General features: G+C 34.9%; 1 protein-coding gene, 3 long non-coding RNA genes and 1 pseudogene across 6 annotated transcripts in view; all 5 read left to right on the forward strand.

Moving 5' to 3' along the window:
- The first annotated feature begins 235 nt into the window (after positions 1-235).
- The window catches only part of LOC149399559 (protein RADIALIS-like 4 pseudogene), a 29,979-nt pseudogene continuing 3,817 nt past the window's right edge, over positions 236-26,397 (forward strand). Inside the window, exons 1-2 of one of the 2 annotated variants that reach the window (XR_016296791.1) lie at positions 239-591; positions 1,311-1,676. The product of XR_016296791.1 is annotated as a protein RADIALIS-like 4 pseudogene, transcript variant X1 (transcript). Of the gene's footprint in view, positions 592-1,310; positions 1,677-26,397 lie in introns of those variants that run through there. The other variant, XR_016296792.1, reaches the window with a different exon arrangement.
- On the forward strand, positions 4,648-6,675 carry LOC149399560 (uncharacterized). The gene is made up of 3 exons (XR_016296296.1): positions 4,648-4,927; positions 5,852-5,915; positions 6,554-6,675. It is a non-coding gene; the product is annotated as an uncharacterized LOC149399560 (long non-coding RNA).
- LOC149399561 (uncharacterized) lies at positions 12,373-14,420 on the forward strand. Its single transcript, XR_016296295.1, has 3 exons — positions 12,373-12,667; positions 13,592-13,655; positions 14,299-14,420. It is a non-coding gene; the product is annotated as an uncharacterized LOC149399561 (long non-coding RNA).
- Positions 21,784-23,259, forward strand: LOC149399562 (uncharacterized). The gene is made up of 2 exons (XR_016296708.1): positions 21,784-22,188; positions 22,858-23,259. It is a non-coding gene; the product is annotated as an uncharacterized LOC149399562 (long non-coding RNA).
- On the forward strand, positions 24,702-25,269 carry LOC149399563 (polygalacturonase QRT3-like). Its single transcript, XM_089610330.1, has one exon. The coding sequence runs from the start codon at positions 24,730-24,732 to the stop codon at positions 25,267-25,269; it is 540 nt and encodes a 179-aa protein (XP_089466456.1). The 5' UTR covers positions 24,702-24,729.

Consider the following 26,397-nt stretch of genomic DNA (forward strand, 5'->3'; position numbering starts at 1 on the left):
ATTGCATGACGAAGTTTTGTGTTGAAAATGCTCTAATGAACTTTTAAACTTTTTTTGTAAGGGCAATAGAGTCCCTTGAAGCGCATATATAGCAATTAAATAAGACACTTCTTTATATTTAATTAAATATGACGTTTAAATGCTAATACCATGTTCCAAATTTCAAAAACGATCAATAATGTTTGTCCGTTCTCTCGTGTGGCTCATGAGCAGACGGGTCACATATATCTATAAAAACCGCTCGTCTACCCTCACTCTTCCTCACTATAGCTAACCACACAAATACATTTAGTCACTCACTGACTAGTTCAATATTTATATTTTTATTATGGCCGTGGGATCGCTGACGTCATGGACCCCAAGTGTACAGAAGCAGTTCGAGCAGGCTTTGGTGTTGTACGACAGGAACACACCGGACAGGTGGCAGAAGATCGGCCGTGCCATCGGAAAATCGACGGACGAGGTGAAGCGTATGTATCAGCTTCTTGAGGAGGACATCAAGCACATTGAGGCCGGAAGAGTCCCTTTTCCTATCTACAGGAATAATTGAGTACTCTTCTTTCTTCTCCCAACAAGATAACTGTCCCTAAGGTAATAAATAATATTACAAGAAGAATAATATACGCCTATGTTTTTATTTTCCTTTTTCTTCCACATTTCTAATGTGTGTGTCTCAATTAACTGGTTTGTTTTGAGTTTGTGAAATATATGCAAAAGCAAATGATAGAGAGAGAGAGAGAGAGAGAGAGAGAGAGAGAGAGAGAGAGAGAGAGAGGGAGAGAAACATCATATTCATCCAAACCAGTAATGGTCATATTATATTTAATGCAAAGGTGTATTCTGAGCATGAACTCTATGTCCTTATTATCTTGTCCCTTAGCCAAACAAAGCCCACGTGAGATCTAATCCAAGTATCCAACCCCTTTCTTTTTGGATACCATATGGATCATGGTCCTCAGCTCACAAAATCATAAGCAAAATAGTTGTCATGACATATTCAAAAAGGAAAAAAAAATAATTCTCTAGTTCTACATACCATATATTAAAATATATATATATATATATATATATATATGTATATATATTCAGCTTATAATATATAATTGTCAGTCCTCAGGAGTGACCATTTATTTTTACAACTACACAAGTGAAAAAAAAAATGTCTGCATTACTAACAATAAATATGCTTCAGTTTAACATAGTTCTACGTCCACATATGTCAACATCCCAATATTATTATTTTGTGTAGATGTTTTATTTTCTCTCTTTCTTTCTTTTTCATATAATATATAACCGCTTCACCTTTGCAGATTCTTGTAATATCTAGCTTCAAGTTCAAGGGCAATGAGGTTGAAGAAGCTTTTAATAATAATCAAGTCATAGCAGAGAAGTGCATGAAGAAGTCACCAGTCACTCTACGTACTGATTCTAATGTCATTAGATCTTCGCTTTAATATAAGTTATGTTTTTTTTTTTTTTTTTTTTTTTTTTTTTTTTTTTTTTTTCTGTGTTGCGTACTCTTTGGAGATTGTTGCCTGGGACTACTGTAGTACTAAATCAATGCCATGGTGATGTCAATGAAAAAAAATGTTTTTAATAAGTGTCAAGTATGTACAAGTATATCATTAGGTCATGTGTCTCTAAGACTGATAATAACAGTGTAACAGAATCAAGAATGGAGAAGAAAGGCTAGAGAGAATGAGTCACAACTCACAAGCACTACATCATTGACTGAAAGTTTGACTCGCTAACTAACCAATTAGTTAGTTAGATATAAATACATTCTTGAGTACTAATCCTAGCTGTCCATTTGTAACTGACTCACTATGGACAGTGGATACTCTAATACTCCCCATCAAACTAGACATGGGGGAACATATTAGTTTGGAAGCTAAATACACGAATTGAGGCAAAGGGAGGGCTTTAGTGAAAATATCTGCGACTTGACCAGCTGTAGGTACATATCCGATCTTAACAATTTTGGCTGCCACTTTTTCTCGTATGAAGTGAGCGTCAATTTTTATGTGTTTGGTCCGTGCGTGGAACACGGAGTTTGATGTCAATAACGCTGCACCAAGATTGTCGCACTAGATCATCGAGGGTCTTAGTGCAATAGAGATCCCAAGTTCATTGAAGAGTGACTTAAGCCACACGATTTTTGCAGTGGCAGTGGTCAAAGCTCTGTATTCATACTCTGTTGAGCTTCGATCGACCACTTCTTATTTCTTCGCAGACCACGTGATGAGGCTTCGACGAAGATACACACATAAGCCAGTCGTGACCTTCTATCGTCCAAGTTGCTCGCTCAGTTAGCATCAACAAACGCATTTAAGCTCAGAGAGTTTGCTGGTGTGAACTTGAGTCCTTGATGTTGCATGACGTTGCGTGTCCGCCAAGTAACGTAGTAGCCTTTTACACACCATCCAATGCTTCGCTGTGGGAGCTGAGATAATGGCTTATCTTGTTGACCGTGAAAGGAATGTCTGGCCTTGTCATTGTGAGGTACTGAAGAGACTCAATCATGCTCCGGTATAGTGATACTTGCTCAAACATATCACCATTTATTCTTCTGAGCTTTGTGCCTGGACATATGGGTGTAGAGCACGAATGTGAGTCTACCATGTTGGTCTTTTGTAGAAGATCACAAATGTGTTTCTTCTGAGTGAGGCCGAGCCCATGTCCATGTCAGAACATAGACTAGGATATCTATACAGTTGGGAACTAAACAGGTAAATTAAAACAAGGGAATTAACTGTTGGACACAAACACAATTGGAAGACTTTTTGGAGAAAACAATTGTATGGAAAAAACAGAATCGTCAAACAAAATTGACCTGGCTATGTGCACTCTACGTGTTTCACTTAAACACACATGCCTTTATGGATAGGACTGTAACCAATGAAAACATACAATGAAGATTTGAATATGAACTTGTTAGAGTTATAGGTTCTTAGAAAGAGATAAAAAGCACATGTTTTTGTTTGTACATCAGTTCAAAGGGTGACTTGAGGTTGAGGGTATTTGAGGTAAGTAAGTTTATTGTGTACACGACACTGCCAAATGTATCTCATGACAGAGAGGATGAGAGTTTGATTGTATTTACTAGTAAGAAAGGCTAATCCCATTTCTGTAATATGTTGATGTTTTCTCTCTGATTTTCCATTTTGTTGGCGTATGTATGGGCATGGATGTTGAACCCTATTTCTAGTTTGGTGAGAATAGGTAAAAGAGGTCTATGTTCCCCCACCCTAGTCAGTTTGAATGGCTTTATAATGGTTGCGTTGAATTGTCTTTCAACAAAGGCATTGAAGTAGAGAACAGACTTCAAGATACATTTCAGAATGTCATTTGATACATGTCCTATTCTTATGTACCTAGTATTAGCATCAGAGGTACTTATTAGAACTAGTATTATAGACGAGATAAATTTGTAACTCATTTGTAGTGTTTAACTCTGACGCAACTTCATTGGACAAGAGGTTGGACTCTAAAACATAACAACAAACAAACTTTGGACACACAGGTACATGACCATCACAGTTACAATACTCTGAAAACAAATGACCATCAATATTCAATACTAGATAAAAGAGCATGAGTAACACTCGATAACACTATTTTTCAATATTACTAATTGAATACTTACTTGTTTACTACAATATTTATAAATAGCTTTAGGGATTATTCCAAAAGTGCGATTATCTAGTATTTTTTTTGTCAATAGAACATTATTGTTATTCAGATTGTACTTATGCTTAGTTACTCAATAAATTATTTAATTATATGCCCGCGCGCACACATTACAGTTGGGATGTACACCACATCGGGGTTATGAATCATTAATGATATTGCAGCTTATGAATCGTCATCGACCATATGATTATTTAGGAAAGAAAATACATTATGGTCAAAGCTCAGAGACTAACTAGTCGACAACAAATTGAACCCTAGGGTAGATTTGTAGGTTTGGAATTTGGATAATAAAACAAAACTCTTGATATTGTGAAACCCCAAAATTTAACTATGTGAAAATTTAAATTGTGTGATGGAAAATTAAAATTTTAAGTTAGTCATTATGAGAATTTCTTATAGATAAAATTTCTTTGAAATGTAATTTCTTATTAAGATGAAAGTATGTGATATAAAATTTTAATTACGTGTGTGTATGTATATATTATGTACATTAGATTAAGTAATAATTTTTTTCTCTAACTTTTTCTTTTATGGGTGTTTAATGTGCAACTGGACATAAAGAAGACGTATGTACTTTTATTGATTCTTAGTAATGTGTGAAATTCTTTTTAATTTATAATGTAAACTATTTTTTTTCCTTTTCTTTGTGTATTATAATTTTTTTTAATCAACCATATATGCACATGTATAATATTAGATATATATATATATATATACATGCCCGTAGAAAGTTTTTTTTATTTGTTAAGTATTTTTGTATAGCTTTAATGAGTATAAAGACAAAATAATGAATTTGACAAGTATAGAATATATATATATATATATATATATATGTATATATATATATATCACAAGTTTTGAAAAGTCAAAAGAGGATGTTATATTTTATGCAAGTTACGTAAAGAAATGGTAATGGTAATATACTTTCAGAATATTCAATCACATTTTGTGTCATGAATGTTGATTTTATACGTCCTTTAGTGAGACTTTAATTGCTCTCTGATTGACAATTGTTACATTAAAATTTGTAACGTAAATTATATCAAATGAGGAGACGAGAGGTTTTATAATTTTTTTGAAGTCAGAATTTTTTTGTTCCTCTCATACATATCTCCTTTATTCTATCTCTCCCGATCTTTCTCTCCAGCAAAGAAAAAAAAATAATAAATCAAAGCAATCACATCCTTTTTGCCCCTGAAAATCTTAATAAGCAATCCTATACAGCCTTATCAAGGTACTTTCATGCCCCTAAGATAAGCCATGTTACTGTTTTTTTTATATTTGTATTTATTTTCTTATGAACATCAAAGGATAGTTTTTTTTTTCTGGCTGAGAATAATTCTTGTGTATTGTAGAAAGCGCAATGTTTTATATAGCTATGAATATTATTTTGAGCTGAAATTTTTATACATAAATACTAAAGATGTTTACGGAATGTATTTTTAATTTCATCAATTTTGGATAAACCGTTTTTATTCTAAAAATCTTTTACCATCGGTACGTAGAACTTTCTTTTTAATGATCCAAACAGCCAGTTTTGATTTTAGTAAAACAGCTACAAAACGAATTTGTATTTGGGATTTTTATACCAGAATATTCAACATGTTTTTAGTATGTCTTAAAAATCTTGTAATTTTTGGATTAACGATTTAATTTCTAAAAATAAATAAAAACTAGTGCGCGAAGTTTTATTCCTGTTTCAAACAGCGATGTTTTATTTTTTTAAAAATACTTGCAAATCGTATTTTGGCTGGAATTTTGTATACGAGATACCTATATATGTTGTTGTTACATAGAAAAATAAGTATGAGGTTTAAATTACCGGAAGTATTTTTGTTAGTATTTGTTTTTAACAAGTGCGCAGATCTGTCCCGTTTTCTCTAAAACTCAATTTTTAGACAATATATGTTTAAATTAGTTTTCTTCATGTTGGAGCCCGATTTTGGTCTTATCACTGAAGACTAATATGTTCAAATTTATATTTTATAGTCTCTGGAATTTTTCCAGAATTTTTCTCTGAGATTATTTTTTTCCGGAACCCGAGGACGAAGGGTATTTTCGTCTTTTGACGTCCCTGTTCCTTCTCTGATTTTTTTTCCAGAAACTTTGTTAGTCTAGAAGTGTCTTCTGAGAACCTAATTCCTACCCGTTCGAATAGGTACCGAGCCGAATAGCTTTTCCAATCGTTCGAGAGTCTAAGAACTTTTCCCCGGCTCAATAAGGTGAGAATAATCTCACTACAATACGGATTAGCTTAAAATTAATTACGATGAGTGTGTGATCTGATTTGGTTAATATGTGTTATGTGATTGATTGTGTGATGTTTCTTCTGTGCGTGTATATGTTATTGAGTGAATTGTGATTATTATGTCATGTTTGGTTATAATGAGTTTACGTATGAGTTTAGTACAACTTTGGCATAACACGTTCTACTTATTAGCATGTTTTATTTATGTTTATGTCATATGTCATCTTTGTATGTAACACAAATAATCAAGTGATAAGATAAGTAAGAGAGTCGTACCGCCTCGAGCTACGGAGGTATTAAGAGAATTCTCTCGAGTCGACCTACGGGCTCATAAAGGGAGTTTTCTCATTTGATATGTTTATTAGATGGTGCGAACTATGGGAGGTCGCAGCCCCGTAGTTCGTTTCCAAAGTGTACACTGAAATTGATACGACTACTCTAGGGGCACCCCGAATAAAATATGATAAGATTTATGATACGAAAGACCATGACACCGTTAGAACTAAAACACTAATTAATCGGTCATGCATTGCATTACTCATCTCTTTTTGTGAGTTATAGTTATTCTCGCTGAGCGTTAGCTCATTTTATGTGTATTCGTCCGTATTGTAGGTAAGCAACAAATGAACAAGTGAGGAGGGTGGATCAGCGGCGTTTGATGGCTAAGGGGTTGGGTTGTGGTTCCGCTCGCTTATTTAAAAGACTTCCGCTACGAAATTTTCTAAACTCTCGGTTTGAGATTTTTATGCTTAAGACACTTTCCAACTTTAATTAGTTTTTCAAAACTCAAGTTGAAATTTTTATGGTTTTATTTCCACTAAATATTCCAACCATCTACTTTAGTTTGGAATTCCGAATTAAGTATTTCTCTTATTTTCATCAAAATTGTTTTTGTAAGATTTCAAGTGTTGGTTATTTTCAAAGTTGTTTTATTTTAAAGTCTAAACTTTATAAATTTATGAAACAATGTTAAAAAAAAAAAAATTATCCATTTTTTTTTTCTAAGTTATAGAATTAAGATAAGTATGACGGTCCGGAAATCCGGGTCGTCACAGTTGGTATCAGAGCAACGAACCTACGACCACCCTTGCTATTCGACCGCACGGCTGCATCCCCTACTCAAGTAAGTTTAATATGTTTTAGTTAGACTTTTTTTGTTTTTTTTTTTTATTGAATTGAAATCAGTAGTCAAGTTTATGGAAGAGCTAGAGATCAAGATGTTTTTTTATCTTCTTTTCTTTGACAAGTAATGACTTGTCTTTTTTTATGGATAATTGGAGCGTGGTCCTTGACGATCAAAACTCCATTCCATTTTCCTTATTTATAAGATGTTATTACTCTCATTCCAATTGTATTTATATACTTCTTTTGTTATGAATTTTTTTCTCAATGGCTTAAAAGATGTCTTATTTCATGTTAAAATGAAATCTACAGCAAATCAATACTCATGGATAAGTGAATTTTAGTATGCAATATGTGAAGAATGTTTTTTTTTTTGGTGTGTGAATGACAATATTAGTACTATGATCTTAGTTGAGTTAGTACTCCTAAAGATAGTACTAAGAGCATTATCCTAGTTTTATGCCCTGGCAATTTAACCAAACCTAGTGGTTCTAGACACCACTTTGCTCAATCGGTACAAGGCTCAAGAAACTAAGATATAGGAGTCGAGGAACAAAATACACCAATGGCAGTAAACCATTTTTTTTTTTTTTTCACCATCTATGTTTTTATAAAAAAATAAAAATAAAAAAAAATAAAAAATTCTACGAGTGTCGAGTTTCACTTGATCCAAGTGAAGGAGGAACGGGCCCAATTTTATAAGGCTCGGAAAGAAGATAGGGCTCAAAACAAGGGTCCCGACACCAATAAGAAGCCAAACCAACCAAGTAACCATCACCTCAACCGCAACGATCAAGGCCTCAGGGCGCAATCCCATGGAAATGGGAATGGGAAGAAAAGGACTCATCCAGGTAATGGAGGTAATGCCAACAACAAGGTCAAGGTAGATGGGACAAATTTTCCAGTATGCAAGAGTTGTGGAAAGATGCATCCTGGAGAATGCCGGAGAGGGACCGTAACCTGCTTCAAGTGTGGTCAGCCGGGTCAATTCCTCAAGGACTGCCCAAAGCCGAATTTTGTTCAGAGTGGACAGTACCAGCCTCAGAATCAGAACGGGCGACTCAACTACATGCCGACCGCACTAGAAGGGCCGCAAATCTCTTTGGGTCGTTTGGAAGCACCTGCATCCACCCAAATGCCACCACCAGCTCAAGCTCGTATCTACGCCTACATCAACGCCGATACCTTAGCCAGCTCTTCGAATGTAGTAGCAGGTCAGCTTCCTATAGCTCATCTTGATGCTTTAGTATTGTTTGACTCTGGTGCTACGCATTGCTTTATTTCATTAGAACTGGCTATGAGATTAGGCGATAGTGTAGTGAAAACTAAGAAGGTTTTCAGGACGGCATTACCGTCTGGCGATATGTTATTATCGGAATATTGTCTCAAAGAGGTATCGATAATTATAACTGGACAAGAGCTAAAGAGTGACTTCATTGTCTTAGAAAGGAAAGACTTTGATGCCATCTTGGGTATGGACTTCTTGGTGGAGAATAATGCAGTGATCGATTGTCGGCGAAAAAGAGTAACCTTCAAACCGGTGACGGGGAAGAGGTTCACCATTGTAAGAAGACCACTCAAGAAACCAAAGATGATGGTGTCAGCATTGCAAGCTAAGAGATTGATGAGTAAAGGGTGTCATGGATACCTAGCGTCTGTGGTGGACAAGACGAAGGAGGTCGAAAAAAAAACCACAAGATGTGCTAGTGGTGAGGGAATATGTTGACGTTTTTCCTGAAGATCTCCCTGGTTTAGCGCCCGAACGTGAGATTTCTTTCGCAATCGAGTTGCTACTTGGAACAAGTCCAATTTCCAAAGCACCCTATCGAATGGCTCCTGCCTAGCTCAAGGAGTTACAATCTCAATTTCAAGAATTGTTAGATAAGGGATTTATTCACCCTAGTCATTCACCTTGGGGAGCACCCGTTCTATTTGTCAAAAAGAAGGATGGGTCTTTCCGCATGTGTATTGACTACCGAGAGCTAAATAAGGTAACAGTCAAGAACAAGTATTATCTTCCAAGGATTGATGACTTGTTTGACCAACTCAAGGGGGCGAAGGTATTTTCAAAGATAGACGTGCGATCCGGCTACCATCAATTACGGGTCAAGGAGGACGATATCCCGAAGACAGCTTTTCGCACCCGCTATGGTCATTACGAATTCACTGTCATGCCTTTTGGACTCACTAACGCTCCAGCAACATTCATGGATATGATGAATAGGATCTTTAACGACGTCTTGGATAAGGTTGTTATCGTCTTCATCGATGATGTACTGATTTACTCTAAGAGCGCCGAAGACCACGAGGGTCACTTACGAGTTGCACTCCAGACGCTGAGACAACATCAGTTGCATGCCAAATTCTCGAAGTGTGAATTTTGGTTGGATAAAGTGCATTTTCTTGGGCATGTGGTTTCTAAAGACGGAATCTCCATCGATCCTGCTAAGATAGAATCCGTGAATGATTGGAAGCAACCTCGAAGTGTGACAGAGATAAAGAGTTTTCTCGGTCTAGCAGGTTACTATAGAAGATTTGTGGAAGGATTTTCTACGTTAGCTTGTCCGTTCATTACCCTCACCAAGAAAGATAAGAAGTACGAGTGGACCAAGAAGTGTGAAGAAAGTTTTCGCGAGTTGAAGAGAAGACTCACCACCGCGCCAATCCTCATAGTGCCTGAAAGTGGAGAACCTTTGTCTATCTACAGTGATGCATCTAAAACAGGTCTTGGTGCAGTGCTAATGCAAAATGGCAGAGTAGTGGCTTGTGCGTCACGATAACTCAAGAATCACGAGAGAAATTATCCTACTCATGATTTGGAATTAGCGGCAGTGGTTTTTGCTCTCAAGATCTGGAGACACTACTTGTATGGTGTTCGATGTGAGATATTTACCGATCATAAGAGCTTAAAGTACATTTTCGCTCAGAAAGAGTTGAACATGAGACAAAGAAGGTGGCTAGAATTGGTTAATGATTACGATTGTGGTATCCATTACCATCCCGGAAAGGCGAACGTGGTAGCTGATGCGTTAAGTATGAAAGATAAGGCTAGGCTATCAATGATGCATGCATTATCTCCTCGAATCGTTGACGAAATCAATAACTTGGAAGTTGAAATTGGCACTCGGGGATTAGCCAACATGACCTTACAATCGGATCTGTTTGAGAGAATCAAAGAAGCGCAAAGACGTGATCCGGAGATGTCAAGGGTAAAGGACAATACATTGGAAGGTCAGAAGTCAAAATTTTCTATTGCGGAGAATGATGTACTCTTTTTTCGATGGAAGGATCTGTGTACCCAACGAAAATGAGTTACGAAGACAGATTCTGACCGAAGCACATGAGACTCCATATTCAGTCCACCCAGGTTCCACGAAGATGTATCACGGCCTCCGAGAACACTTCTGGTGGAACGGAATGAAGGGCGATGTTGCAAAGTTCGTCAGTAAATGTCTTACCTGCCAAAAAGTGAAGGCCGAACACAAACGACCAGCAGGAGAATTACAACCAATCGAGGTTCCTGAATGGAAGTGGGAACAAATCACAATGGATTTTGTGGTTGGTTTACCTAAGACAATTGAGGGTTATGATGCTATATGGGTAGTGGTGGATCGTCTGACCAAATCCGCCAGATTCATACCGATAAAAGTCACGTACTCCGTGGAGCAGTTGGCTGAACTATACGTTAATAACGTAGTGAGACTTCATGGCGTTCCTTTATCCATCATCTCAGATCGTGACGGTCGTTTCACTTCGAACTTCTGGAAGTGTGTGCAAAAGTCGATGGGATCGCAATTGAAGTTCAGTACCGCTTTTCACCCACAGACGGATGGCCAATCCGAAAGGACTATTCAAACCTTAGAGGATATGCTACGAGCATGTGTCATGGATTTTGGTGGGAGTTGGAATAAGAGGCTACCACTTAATTATTGAATTTTCATACAACAATAGCTACCAAGCTTCAATCGGCGTCGCCCCATATGAAGCTCTTTATGGTAGAAAGTGTCGATCTCCGATTCACTGGTTCGAATCCGGAGAAAATAGCCTCGAGAAGACAGATTTTATTCGCGACACCACTGAAGCCATCAAGAAGATACGAGATCGAATGGGAACTGCTCAAAGCCGACAGAAGAGCTACGCTGACAAAAGAAGACGACCACTGGAATTTCAAGTAGGAGACTTCGTATTCTTGAAGGTAGCACCTCTCAAGGGCGTGATGAGATTCGGAAATAAGGGAAAATTGAGCCCGAGGTACATTGGTCCTTTCGAGATCATAGACAGAATCGGAAAAGTAGCCTACCGTCTAGCTCTGAATCCCAAGTTAGCATCGGTGCACAATGTGTTTCATGTCTCAATGCTCAAAAAGTACATGCCCGATCCAGATCATGAGCTAATCCAAGAGCCTATCGAAGTACACGATGACTTGACGTATGAAGAAAAGCCAGTACAAATTCTTGATCGTGAAGAAAAGATCCTAAGGAACAAGGTGATTCCATTAGTCAAGGTACTTCGGCGGAATCATAAAATCGAAGAAGCCACTTGGGAACGCGAGGATGATATGAGATTGCGTTTTCCCGACCTATTCCTAGAAGTTTAGTGTTGTCAAGTAAGAATATTTCTTCCCTTATATTAATTTTCGGGACGAAAATTCTAATAAGTTGGGGAGATTGTGAAACCCCAAAATTTAACTATGTGAAAATTTAAATTGTGTGATGGAAAATTAAAATTTTAAGTTAGTCATTATGAGAATTTCTTATAGATAAAATTTCTTTGAAATGTAATTTCTTATTAAGATGAAAGTATGTGATATAAAATTTTAATTACGTGTGTGTATGTATATATTATGTACATTAGATTAAGTAATAATTTTTTTCTCTAACTTTTTCTTTTATGGGTGTGTAATGTGCAACTGGACATAAAGAAGACGTATGTACTTTTATTGATTCTTAGTAATGTGTGAAATTCTTTTTAATTTATAATGTAAACTATTTTTTTTCCTTTTCTTTGTGTATTATAATTTTTTTTAATCAACCATATATGCACATGTATAATATTAGATATATATATATATATACATGCCCGTAGAAAGTTTTTTTTATTTGTTAAGTATTTTTGTATAGCTTTAATGAGTATAAAGACAAAATAATGAATTTGACAAGTATAGAATATATATATATATATATATATATATATATATATATATGTATATATATATATATCACAAGTTTTGAAAAGTCAAAAGAGGATGTTATATTTTATGCAAGTTACGTAAAGAAATGGTAATGGTAATATACTATCAGAATATTCAATCACATTTTGTGTCATGAATGTTGATTTTATACGTCCTTTAGTGAGACTTTAATTGCTCTCTGATTGACAATTGTTACATTAAAATTTGTAACGTAAATTATATCAAATGAGGAGACGAGAGGTTTTATAATTTTTTTGAAGTCAGAATTTTTTTGTTCCTCTCATACATATCTCCTTTATTCTATCTCTCCCGATCTTTCTCTCCAGCAAAGAAAAAAAAATAATAAATCAAAGCAATCACATCCTTTTTGCCCCTGAAAATCTTAATAAGCAATCCTATACAGCCTTATCAAGGTACTTTCATGCCCCTAAGATAAGCCATGTTACTGTTTTTTTTATATTTGTATTTATTTTCTTATGAACATCAAAGGATAGTTTTTTTTTTCTGGCTGAGAATAATTCTTGTGTATTGTAGAAAGCGCAATGTTTTATATAGCTATGAATATTATTTTGAGCTGAAATTTTTATACATAAATACTAAAGATGTTTACGGAATGTATTTTTAATTTCATCAATTTTGGATAAACCGTTTTTATTCTAAAAATCTTTTACCATCGGTACGTAGAACTTTCTTTTTAATGATCCAAACAGCCAGTTTTGATTTTAGTAAAACAGCTACAAAACGAATTTGTATTTGGGATTTTTATACCAGAATATTCAACATGTTTTTAGTATGTCTTAAAAATCTTGTAATTTTTGGATTAACGATTTAATTTCTAAAAATAAATAAAAACTAGTGCGCGAAGTTTTATTCCTGTTTCAAACAGCGATGTTTTATTTTTTTAAAAATACTTGCAAATCGTATTTTGGCTGGAATTTTGTATACGAGATACCTATATATGTTGTTGTTACATAGAAAAATAAGTATGAGGTTTAAATTACCGGAAGTATTTTTGTTAGTATTTGTTTTTAACAAGTGCGCAGATCTGTCCCGTTTTCTCTAAAACTCAATTTTTAGACAATATATGTTTAAATTAGTTTTCTTCATGTTGGAGCCCGATTTTGGTCTTATCACTGAAGACTAATATGTTCAAATTTATATTTTATAGTCTCTGGAATTTTTCCAGAATTTTTCTCTGAGATTATTTTTTTCCGGAACCCGAGGACGAAGGGTATTTTCGTCTTTTGACGTCCCTGTTCCTTCTCTGATTTTTTTTCCAGAAACTTTGTTAGTCTAGAAGTGTCTTCTGAGAACCTAATTCCTACCCGTTCGAATAGGTACCGAGCCGAATAGCTTTTCCAATCGTTCGAGAGTCTAAGAACTTTTCCCCGGCTCAATAAGGTGAGAATAATCTCACTACAATACGGATTAGCTTAAAATTAATTACGATGAGTGTGTGATCTGATTTGGTTAATATGTGTTATGTGATTGATTGTGTGATGTTTCTTCTGTGCGTGTATATGTTATTGAGTGAATTGTGATTATTATGTCATGTTTGGTTATAATGAGTTTACGTATGAGTTTAGTACAACTTTGGCATAACACGTCACGTTCTACTTATTAGCATGTTTTATTTATGTTTATGTCATATGTCATCTTTGTATGTAACACAAATAATCAAGTGATAAGATAAGTAAGAGAGTCGTACCGCCTCGAGCTACGGAGGTATTAAGAGAATTCTCTCGAGTCGACCTACGGGCTCATAAAGGGAGTTTTCTCATTTGATATGTTTATTAGATGGTGCGAACTATGGGAGGTCGCAGCCCCGTAGTTCGTTTCCAAAGTGTACACTGAAATTGGTACGACTACTCTAGGGGCACCCCGAATAAAATATGATAAGATTTATGATACGAAAGACCATGACACCGTTAGAACTAAAACACTAATTAATCGGTCATGCATTGCATTACTCATCTCTTTTTGTGAGTTATAGTTATTCTCGCTGAGCGTTAGCTCATTTTATGTGTATTCGTCCGTATTGTAGGTAAGCAACAAATGAACAAGTGAGGAGGGTGGATCAGCGGCGTTTGATGGCTAAGGGGTTGGGTTGTGGTTCCGCTCGCTTATTTAAAAGACTTCCGCTACGAAATTTTCTAAACTCTCGGTTTGAGATTTTTATGCTTAAGACACTTTCCAACTTTAATTAGTTTTTCAAAACTCAAGTTGAAATTTTTATGGTTTTATTTCCACTAAATATTCCAACCATCTACTTTAGTTTGGAATTCCGAATTAAGTATTTCTCTTATTTTCATCAAAATTGTTTTTGTAAGATTTCAAGTGTTGGTTATTTTCAAAGTTGTTTTATTTTAAAGTCTAAACTTTATAAATTTATGAAACAATGTTAAAAAAAAAAAAATTATCCATTTTTTTTTTCTAAGTTATAGAATTAAGATAAGTATGACGGTCCGGAAATCCGAGTCGTCACAGATATCTTAAGAATTAATGACATTTTTGGCCCCTCATCTTTGACCTCTTTAACACCTTGGTCCCTGATTAAAAAAACTTACAATCTTGGCCCATTATGATAGTCATTTTTTCACTTTCAGTCCTTCCGTTAGCATTGTTGTTAAAATTGACTGAAAATTCTCACGTGTAAAACAAAAAAAAAGGAAATTATCATAATACCCTTACCTATTCTACTTCCTAATTAATATTGTTTATAGATAAATAAATAAATAAATAAATACTTCCTAATTAAATTTCTTATTTTTACAAATTACAACAACAAACAACACAAAAATCAAGCCACGAGAAGAACCCGAGCGCCACGTCGTGGTCTTGGAGCCGCTTCAGGACCTGGTTCGCCTGGTACGCGTCCAACGGCTCGTCGCGGTGGGTCCGGATCGAACGGCTGAGATCGGGGTCCACGACGACCGGAAGTGAACACCATGACTCTGGAGCCGGTGGTGACGGAGCATCCTTCGAGCAGAGCCACCGCCGCCGATATCGCAGCGCCGGTGCAACTCCTGGAGCGTTGGCCACGCGCGGCTTCCCGCGACGTCTGTATCTCGTCGATCGCGGTGGTGACGTTGAAACCCAGTCTGGTTACCAACCAATCAGCCAAACCAAAAGAAAAAACCCACAGCCAACAAAAATCATTCAATTTCCTCAATTCGAATTCAAACCTCGAAACCAAGCCATACATATCACAAATCGAGTCCAAAGAACCACTAACATCAACCCAATTCACCACTTGCAACCCGGAATTACAAAACCCCCAAAATCAAACTCATAAACCCTAATCATGAATCACTCCGAGGAAGAGGAATTCTCACCTCGACTCACGAAATTTCTCGGTCCCACAGTTTCCTCATCCTCTTCCCGGTGATTACCCCTTGGTCCGGCGTCGCGGCGGCTCACGGCGGCGTCGTTTCTCCTCAGTTGGCGCGCGCGGTGGTGAAGACTCGGGCGAGAGTGATGGCGCGGAGCAACGAAGAAAAGAAGATGAAGAGATGTTCTCCGCGATTCAGAAGCTCGGCAAGGGCTTTTCGTAATGGTGAAGTGAAATCCATGGTAATTTCTTAGTTTTTTTTGTATTTTTATCATCAGTCACGGCAATCCAAGTGCAATGTTTGATGTTTCGGAAAAAAAAAAACAGAAAAGAAACAAACTTCTTGTTCTCTTTTTTTTCGGGTTTGAATCTTTGATATAAAAAAGTTTTGCAATTTTAGTTTGTTTGATGTGAACTGTGATCGTGATAAATTTGGTGTTGACGAGGTTGTATTGTAATGAATATGTAGTTCTTGGAGAGGAAATGAAAAAGATGTAAGGAAATTTAGTGTTCATGGAAGTGATGATTTGAAGATGTTCTGTTCTTGTCTGTGTGGTGATTGGAGCGCCTGATATAGAGAGAGAGAAGAAGATGATTTGTTTTTATTTTTAGAATTCTTATTTTTATTTATTTTTATTTTATTAATTTTAATTGTAATATGATTTGTTTTTTAATTTATTATTAAATTACGATTTTATCCTCATTTAAAAGGCACGTGATACGCATATGATCCATTTTTCATCTGTTTTGACGGTTTTTTTAACAGAAGGACTGAAAGTGAAAAAATGACTATCATAATGGGCCAAGACTGCATGTTTTTTTAATCAGGGATCAAGGTGTTAAAGAGGTCTAAGACGAGGGGCCAAAAATGTCATTAATTCATATCTTAATAGATTATATAGCTTGGATCATAGAGACATTAATTTGTTGAAAGACTAGGACGTGCAATTATATTGATTCCTTGATTTTCAGAATGATACATCGTCTCTCTCGCGTCTCTCAAGAGTAAAACATCCTTTGTGAGCAAAAAAAAAAGAGAGTAAAATATCCTCTCAATAATTAGATTTGGATATCTTATCCAACTCATCTAAGCCACATACCTTTTATCACCTCTACAGCCTCAAGTACTGTTTCTTTTAACGTGTTTGTACTCTGAACACTATTACAGCTTTCCAGGAGAAAGAAAAAAAAACATGGTTAAAAAATTGGTTTCACTTCTTCCACATATATGACGATGTCGTGTTTCCATGATATTATTAACGTACGTTATGATTAAATATATCTTCTTAGGATTTAATTGGGAAGATATTAGCATAAGTGAATAGTGGTATATACTTTTTTCCGAACTATATGGACGACCTTTTTAGTACTCAGTACTCACATTTGTTGATGAACATTTTTACACTGAGAGAGAGAGAGAGTAAAAAAAATAAAAATGTATTACTGATATGCCAAACCTTATGAGATTTTATTGATTGAATTATTAAGTTGTGTGGTCAAGAGAATTTTTTCCACCAAATCACAATCGCATTTTAGCCATGAAATCAGTATATTTTAGTACGTGAACACAAAAGTTTGTATTTTTTAATACGGTCGTGCATATAAGCAAGCATTATCACTCAAGTTGACAAAAGAAATAGTGTAAAATAATTATTGGAGATTCCTAACGCCATTCGTTTCTTGTTATAATCAATAAAATATATTCTTCCATAGATTTGTTTGTGATTAGGAAAACATAATCGTCGTCACCTATAGTCTATAGATGCATATTCAGATTCCTTATATACAAATATGGGAAGAATATTTCCTTTGTTTAGGATTCATAGATATTCCATTAAAGAAGAATAATAAGACGAAGGAAAACAAATTAATTAACTGATTCTTTTTTTCTCTAATGAAATTATGTGGCCTATGAAAGACGCTGAAATATGAAGGCCCTTCAAAAGAACCTCTCCTTAGATTTTTTTTTTTTTTTTTTTATTGTTGACATTCCTAACTATAGCGTATTAGTTATCGAAAAAAAACTATATAGCGTGTTAAAAACACGGGGAATCTAATTTAGCGGTTGTTTTTTTAGATGGAGTACAATAGACCATGAAATGATAAGGATTCCAAATATCAGTGAAATTGTGTACTGCTAAAATTTATGGGACCACTACTTTTTATTCGTTACACACTTTCCCTTCAAGTCTCGTTTCGGTCTCCAAATTATATATACACGGCTCCCAAAAAAAAAAGAAAAAAAAAAAGAAAAAAAGCCCTAATACAGGAAACTCAAACCAAACAAAACTGACCTTACATTTAGATTAAATCATATTAACAAATCTTATTTTTTGCAAGCTTTGTTGGACTTATAACGTATATGTACCGTTAATATTGTCACATAGATTTCACATTTAGTTTATTTTTTCTACGTCGTGCGCTTGAGTATTTTACCTTACTTTCTTGGTCTCCATTCAGTTTGAGGAGCGTAAAGACTAATTCATCATGAAAAAGATGTCAACTTAAATATATTTAAGTGTAGAGATGTATATAGTGAGGATTTAAGATCATAGATACAAAACAAGAAATGGCATAAAGCTAATAAATATAGAACAAATTTACGATAAAAAAAATCTAACACAACCCCAAAAGTCTGTGCACTTGCAGTAACTATAACCTTATAGGTTGATTAGACCTTATTAGGGATTTGGTGAGGTAGTCACTCAGTTGATTATAACCTTAAATTTGAACATATTGACTCTTCCAACACAAATATCAAACGATTGTGTCAATATTATATTAGCAGATATAAAAATAGGTGACCCCCAAAAGTACTTGTCAAAGTAGAGACCTCTTGTGCCTTACCCCGGGTGCGCCAAAACCTGATAGAAAAATTACTACGTATTTACACAATAAAAATTTATCTTGATCCCTTTAATCTGCAATATCATCATGATCAAAGATAACAAACATACATCATCCGTCATATTTTGCAAAAGCTTTAGGAGGCATTTTACAGCCTCTAGCCCTCTCGAATCATCTAAAATATATTTTATTATTTGTTGAAGTTAATCCGACGACATTACTAAAGCAAAAATTCCATATTAAGAAGTGGGTTATATTTTATAACTAGTATTATAACCAATGGTTATCTTTTAAAAAGTTGTTTATTGGGATTTTGTCTTTGTTCCTTCGATTGTGCTAGTAAGAATTTTGTGATGCTCTTCCTCCTTGTGTTATTATAAGCGAAAATAAATGCAATTGGAAAAATAAAACAATAATATTAAAAATAAAAGGTTCATCACTACGATCGATTCTCAAATTTCAAGCAACTTGCTAGATAGGCAAGGGAAAGAAATATATCTGCCAATGACATAAGATATAATTATCTTAATTAGTTGAGAATAAACCTCACAAATGTTTAAGCCCCGGCCATAACTTTTTGGCGATAAATATAGTCCATCTATTACCTATTGGGTCGAATATGACAGCAAGTGGAAGAATCAAGAACCCTTGATCGTGTGTGTAAACAATCATAGTGAAAATAAATCACTAATATAATAATGTACTCAAACCCAAAGACTAATATGTCCAAACAAACTAAACCCTAGCTAGGCTAGATTTGTACGGTTGTATATAATAATGTACGGTTGTATATAATAAAACAGAATTCTAGATCTCTTAATAGATTATATAGCTTGGATCATAGAGCCATTTGTTGAAAGTCTTGGTCGTGCAATTATATTAAATTTTCCTGGGTTTTCAAAATGATACAACTCACGTTCTCTCGTGACTCTCAATGATAAGATATCCTCTGAATTATTAGATTTGGATATCTTGTCGAACTCAACTAAGCCACACGAGTTTTATCACTTCCAGCCTCGAGTACAAAGTACTGATTCTTTTAATATAATTGCAGCTTTCCACGAGAAAGAAAGAAAAAAAAAAAGCCTGTTTAGTTTCTTGAAAACTGTTTTTGACTTTTATAACTTGAACGGTTTTATGAAAAAATTGAATTAATTTGTTTGATGATTCTCATAATACAACTTAAAAAGTTTTCAAATTTGTTCTGTTTTAATGAAGAAAATCATAAAACAGTTTTTAGGTGTTTTCCAATTTTTCATTAAACTTTATTAACTCTTTTTTTTAATATCTCCTTCTCTCTTATCAACATCATTTCATTTTCTCACTTTTGATTATCGAATTTGTTTTTGTTCCTTAAAAAACTTTCAAGTTTTTCAATTATGGCAAACTTTAAACAATCGGAACTCCATTTTATAAACTGTTAATTGATCGTGATCCTCTCGTCGAGCACATAAGTTTTCACTATTTTTAATCAACATTAGGTATCAAAATTTGATATTTGTTGTATTAGACTACAAAGACAAACGATGTTTTCCGATGAACTTGTGAATAATCATTATAACTAAATGGACGATCATTATATTCGCAGCAAAGACTTTCAATTAGTATATATCTCGACGCTTAATTCTTATGTGAATTATTACACTATATTTACAAAAAAACTGAATGAAAATAAAAACTGAAATCCTTATCAAACAGTTATTTGAAAACAACTGCAAAAAAAATTTAGACTACGACTTTATATAAAAACAAACACAGTTTGAGTGAACTACCAGGCGATTGTGATTGTGTCATCTTTATTGTTTCCTTCTACCAAAAGGTGTCTTTGCATTATATGTTTGAAGATTTGACGTTAAAAGCCTCTTGGAACTGGAGATTGTGATTGTGTCATCTTTACTGTTTCCTTTCTCTTTTTTATTAATTAGTAACAATTATGCCTGAATCCAAAAAGCTTATCATCATTTTAAAATAGCTCACGTTTTATTTATAAAAATTTTCGCAGTATATTAAACTAATTTAAAAAATTAATTAATTAACTTATTAGTTAATTTAATATACTACGAGCTGATTAGCTAATTTTTTCAATATGTTAATAGAATCTTAAAAAAAGCCAATAAAATTACTAGTTACAACAAATTTGTATTTATTTATTTATTTAATACGAATTTGTATGTGAGCAATATTAAATACGCTTATTTTGTTAGGTATTACGAATTCCATAGATAATTGTTGATATACTTAGGGTTTCATAGATTAAAAAAAATGGATTGGAAATAAAATATTATTTAAACTGACATAAATTATTTTTTAAAGTGCAAAATATTGCATGACGAAGTTTTGTGTTGAAATGAATAATATCAAGGATTTAAATGCCGCCGAATTTTCAGGAATTTCGCCGGGAAATTCGTTTCCGGTGACTCAGCGGCGGGCGAGAGGCGTAAATATCCTTTCCTCGTTTTATGTCATCGGAAATTCGGGGAAACGACATGCCGTTTTCATAAAAAACGACCGACAAATTTCGCTGCTGTGTTGTTGTATAAAACCTGCCCAAAATCCACAAGAGTCGCCGAATATCGGGAGAAAAGGAAAAAAAAATGACTTTCGGCCGGAGTGTTTCAAAAACACCATTGTTACTGCTTGCTTGAGCTTTCGTGTGAAGAAGACAATGTGAGATGGAGAGAGAAAGTGTCAGTGATTTTGAAAAAAAAGAAGTTTTATTTATAAAGCCTATATTTATTGTACTTGGTCTGGTCTTCTTAATAGGGAGCATAGATAGACACGTTACATATATATTGTACATATATATATATAATTTATTATATAAAATCTTGATCTCCATGAGATGACAATGCATTACATTTTCCTATCTAATACAATGAAATCCCACATACCCAAAAACAAATAAAAATAGATAAAAAAAAAACAGATATAAATTCGTAATAATTTTGCAGATACTATATTATGATTTGAAGTGTTTTAATTTTGGAGAATACTTACAAATATATATATATATATATATATATATATATGTATTATTTTGTTTCGCCACATTATTTCCGTTCGGTTTTCCGTCGGCACGTCGATTTTCCATCGAAAACGGCATTTGGAAACGGCATTTCACTTGCCATTTTTTACAATTTTTCCATTCGGTTTTTTATCGGCACGACGATTTTTCATAAATCAGGAAGCTCGAAACGGCAACAAAAACAACATTTTTTTCATTGGTTGAAAATGCTCTAATGAACTTTTAATTAACTTTTTTTTGTAAGGGCAATAGAGTCCCTTGAAGCGCATAGTTTAAATGTTAATACCATGTTCCAAATTTCAAAACGATCAATAATGTTTGTCCGTTCTGTCGTGTGGCTCGTGAGCAGACGGGTCACATATATCTATCTATAAAAACCGCTCCTCTACCCTCACTCTTCCTCACTAAAGCTAACCACACAAATACATAGTCACTCACTCACTGACTAGTTCAATATTTATATATTTATTATGGCCTCGAACTCGCTGACGTCATGGACCCCGAGTCTATACAAACAGTTCGAGCAGGCTTTGGCGTTGCACGACAAGGACACGCCGGACAGGTGGCAGAAGATCGGCCGTGTCGTCGGAAAATCAGCGGAAGAGGTGAAGCGGATGTATCAGATTCTTGAGGAGGATATCAAGAACATTGAGGCCGGAAGAGCCTTTTCCTATCTACAGGAATAATTGAGAACTCTTCTTTCTTTTCACAACAAGAAAACTGTCCCTAAGGTAATAAATAATATTACAAGAAGAATAATATATGCCTATGTTTTTATTTTCCTTTTCTTCCACATTTTTAATGTGTGTATGTGTGTGTCTCAATTAACTCTTTGTTTTGAGTTTGTGAAATATATGCAAAAGCAAATGATAGAGAGAGAGAGAGAGAGAGAGAGAGAGAGAGGGAGAGAAACATCCTATTAATCCAAACCAGTAATTAATGGTCATATAAAGGTGTATTCTGAGCATGCACTCTACGTCCTTCTTATCTTGTCCCTTAGCCAAACAAAGCACACGTGAGATCTAATCCAACCCCTTTCTTTTTGGATAGCATATTGATCATGGTCCTGATCAGCTTACAAAATCATAAGCAAAATAGTTGTCATGATATATTCAAAAAGGAAAAAAAATAATTCTCTAGTTCTACATACCATATATTAAAATATATATGTATATATATTCAGCTTATAATATATAATTGTCAGTCCTCAGGAGTGATCAGTTATTTTACAACTACACAACTGAAAAAAAAGGCTGCATTACTAACAATAAATATGCTTCAGTTTAACATAGCTCTACGTCCACATATGTCAACATCCCAATATTATTATTTTGTGTAGAAGTTTAATTTTCTCTCTTTCTTTCTTTTTCATATAATATATAACCACTTTACCTTTTCAGATTCTTGTAATATCTAGCTTCAAGTTGAAGGCCAATGAAGTTGAAGAAGCTTTTAATAATAATCAAGTCATAGCAGAGAAGTGCATGAAGAAGTAACCAATCACTCTACGTACTGATTCTAATGTCATTAGATCTTCGCTTTAATATAAGTTATGTTTGTTTTTGTTTTGTTTGTTTGTTTGTTTTTTTTTCGGTGTTGTGTACTCTTTGGAGATTGTTGCCTAGGACTACTGTAGTACTAAATCAATGCATGCCATGGTGATGTCAATGAAAAAAAATGTTTTTAATTAAGTGTCAAACATGTACAAGTATATCATTAGGTCATGTGTCTCTAAGACTGATAATGACAATGTAACAGAATCAAGAATGGAGAAGAAAGGCTAGAGAGAGAACGAGTCACAACTCACAAGCACTACATCATTGACTGAAAGTTTGACTCGCTAACCAACCAATTAGTTAGTTAGATATAAATACATTCTTGAGTACTAATCATAGCTGTCCATTTATAACTGACTCACTATGGATGGTGGATCCTCTAACACTCCCCATCAAACTAGACATGGGGGAACATATTAGTTTGGAAGCTAAATACACGAATTGAGGCAAAGGGAGGGCTTTAGTGAAAATATCTGCGACTTGACCAGCTGTAGGTACATATCCGATCTTAACAATGTTGGCTGCCACTTTTTCTCTTATGAAGTGAGCGTCGATTTTTATGTGTTTGGTCCGTGCGTGGGACACGGGGTGTTTGATTCCAATAACGCTACCACGTTGTTGCCAATGTGAGGCATCGATTAACATGACCTAACATTTCTTCTGAGATGGACGCGAACATCCAGCTAAGAAGGAATTGGTCATATCGAAACCACAGGTAGTACTCTGCATTAGGCATTTGGACCGACTCACCATTGGAGTTTACTGATTGATGAACTTGAGGTGGGCAGATGAGTGTGCCTAGAAAGAAACCTTCAAGTCTGTGAGCTGGAGTAGTGGAGAGAACGGCTCCAGAAGTGGAAATTGATTCGATCCACTCAAAGACTGAGTGGATTGATGTGCGGAGCTATGCTTTGATACGCTTGGATCTTACTTGCGAGTGCTTGGAGTTGACGATCGTTAATCGACGGTGACGCGGTGGTATTCGTTGAGGGCGTCATGGTCTGTAATTTGTGTTTAGATGTTCCGTATAATGTAAAATTGAATTATTAAAAAAAATATCTAATATATATATATATATATATATATATATATATATATGTGTGTGTGTGTATGTGTGTGGAGAGAGAGAGAGAGAGAGAGAGAGAGAGAGAGAGATAATTAATGATATGTCATACCTTGAGATTTTATTGATTGAACTATTAAGTTGATAATTTCAATTTTTTTTTTCACCAAATCACAATAGCATTTTAGCCATGAAATCAGGTTTTTAGTACGTGAAGTGAACACAAAAGTTTTGTGAGTGACTACGAGTTATTTTTGTTAATACCGTCGTGAGCATTGAACTCAAGTTGACAAAGAAATAATGTAAATAATAGGTGAAGATTCCTAACGCCATTCTTTTAATGTCATAATCAACTTGATATATTCTTCCATAGATTTGTTTGTTATTAAGGGAAACATAATCGTCACTTATAGAGATTCCTTATATACAAATATGGGCAGAATATTTCATATTCTTTTGAAGAAGAATAAGCAGACGAAGGAAAATAAATTAATATAGAAAGTAATAAATTTGATTTTGCTCTAATGATAAAATTCGCTTGTTTTTGTTTGAGGGACACCAAAGAAAGAACCTAATGCTCAACTCTCTTCTTAGACGCTCAACTCTCTTCTTCGTCTTCGTATAACTATGAGTATGTGACCATAAAGGACCTAATGCTTGACTCCAACTTCAGAGGAGGAGCGATATCAGTGATAAACTCGCTTCGGACGAGCATAGACAATTGCTACATAACCCACTTCGCCACCATCGGAATCAACGTCGTCCAAGGCCACGAGACGTACATCAGAAATTCCTTCCGCGGGCAACACGTCACCGCCGGAGGAGATTCCGGCGAGCGGAACTTCTCGGGGACGGCCATAACGCTGGCCGGGAACGACAACGCCGTCACCGATGTTGTCATATTCTCGGCTGCCGTCGGAATCATGGTCTCCGGGCAGGCCAACACGCTGACTGGCGTGCACTGCTACAACAAGGCCACAGGTTTCGGCGGGACTGGGATTTACCTGAGGCTGCCCGGGTTGACCCAGACCCGGATCGTCAACTGTTACATGGACTACACCGGGATCGTGGCCGAGGACCCGGTCCAGCTCCTGATCTCCAACAGCTTCTTCGTCGGAGACGCTTACATTGTGCTGAGGTCGGTCAACATGCTTAGCGGGTCGGGGAAAGGGATTGACATTGTGCTAAGTTAATTTATATAGTCTTGTTTAATTTTGTTTATTGCTTTTGATTTGTACTTAAAAAGTGTACGGATGACTAAGTCAGAATGAATAATTGATTATGAAACTTGTACAAATTTGGCTAACATAAAAACAATTAAGAAAATTTGGGTACTTTACAAATGTGTAAATTTTAAGCGACTTATTACGAGTCATTTTCTCAATAATTATTAGTTTTAATTTTTACACCATATATTGCTTATATTTTGATAACCGAATGCTAATTTATCATTTTTCTATTTGAATTTTTTTTTTACGTAACTTTCTGAACAAAAGTTAAAATGACCAATTTAAATGTCTAATTTACAATCGAACAGTTCGGATGAAATGAACAATTCATATTGTATAACAAATAGACCCAATATAAAAAAAGGCTACAAATTTGAGGGAACTAAATTAAACCTATTTCATAACTTTCAATAATTCTGTAGAAGCCACGGGAGCATAAACTTTGGCATCAAACTCAACTTTACAGTTGGTGGGATACACACTACGACAAACCACATTGGGGCCACGATGACACAACGCAAAAATCATGTTTACATGAATGCAGTGATATAATTCTTGTATATCTGTGTAAAAAATAATCTATATCCAGGATTTTTACTATAACAAAAACACACGTGACACGTTTGTCGTTCTGGTTAAGATTTAATATCTTATAATTGGAAAATTTCAAAATTTAGGCGGCGGGGAAATTTTTTAAATACGAAAAAATGTAATAAATTTGAGATGTATATGAATATTGATAAAATTGCCTTTCAGTAGTCACCTACGTTCTATTGGACCACCTTCGGTCTCTTGTTCTATTGCGTTCTTTTACGGTGGCTCTTGCGATCCGCACACATTTGCGGTCAGAGAATAAGAGGTAGAGTTCTTTTTTTTTTTTTTTTTTTTTTTGAGGGAGAATAAGAGGTAGAGTTTAAGTGTTTAAAATTTGACTATGTGTTTAAAGGGTATTTATGTCAAAAATGCATATATTTAACAAATTTGTAATATTTATCTTTTAATTTCAGAATTTCTATTTTTTCGAGCACATAGTTTTCAAAATTTCTCTTATAATTCTACACCCACAAATGGCAAGATTAGCTCAGTATATAT

Source organism: Urtica dioica, chromosome 4 (genome assembly GCF_054948205.1).
Source record: "Urtica dioica subsp. dioica isolate 48M chromosome 4, U.dioica_male_clone48M_v1_H2, whole genome shotgun sequence".
NCBI classification, from domain to species: Eukaryota; Viridiplantae; Streptophyta; class Magnoliopsida; order Rosales; family Urticaceae; genus Urtica; species Urtica dioica.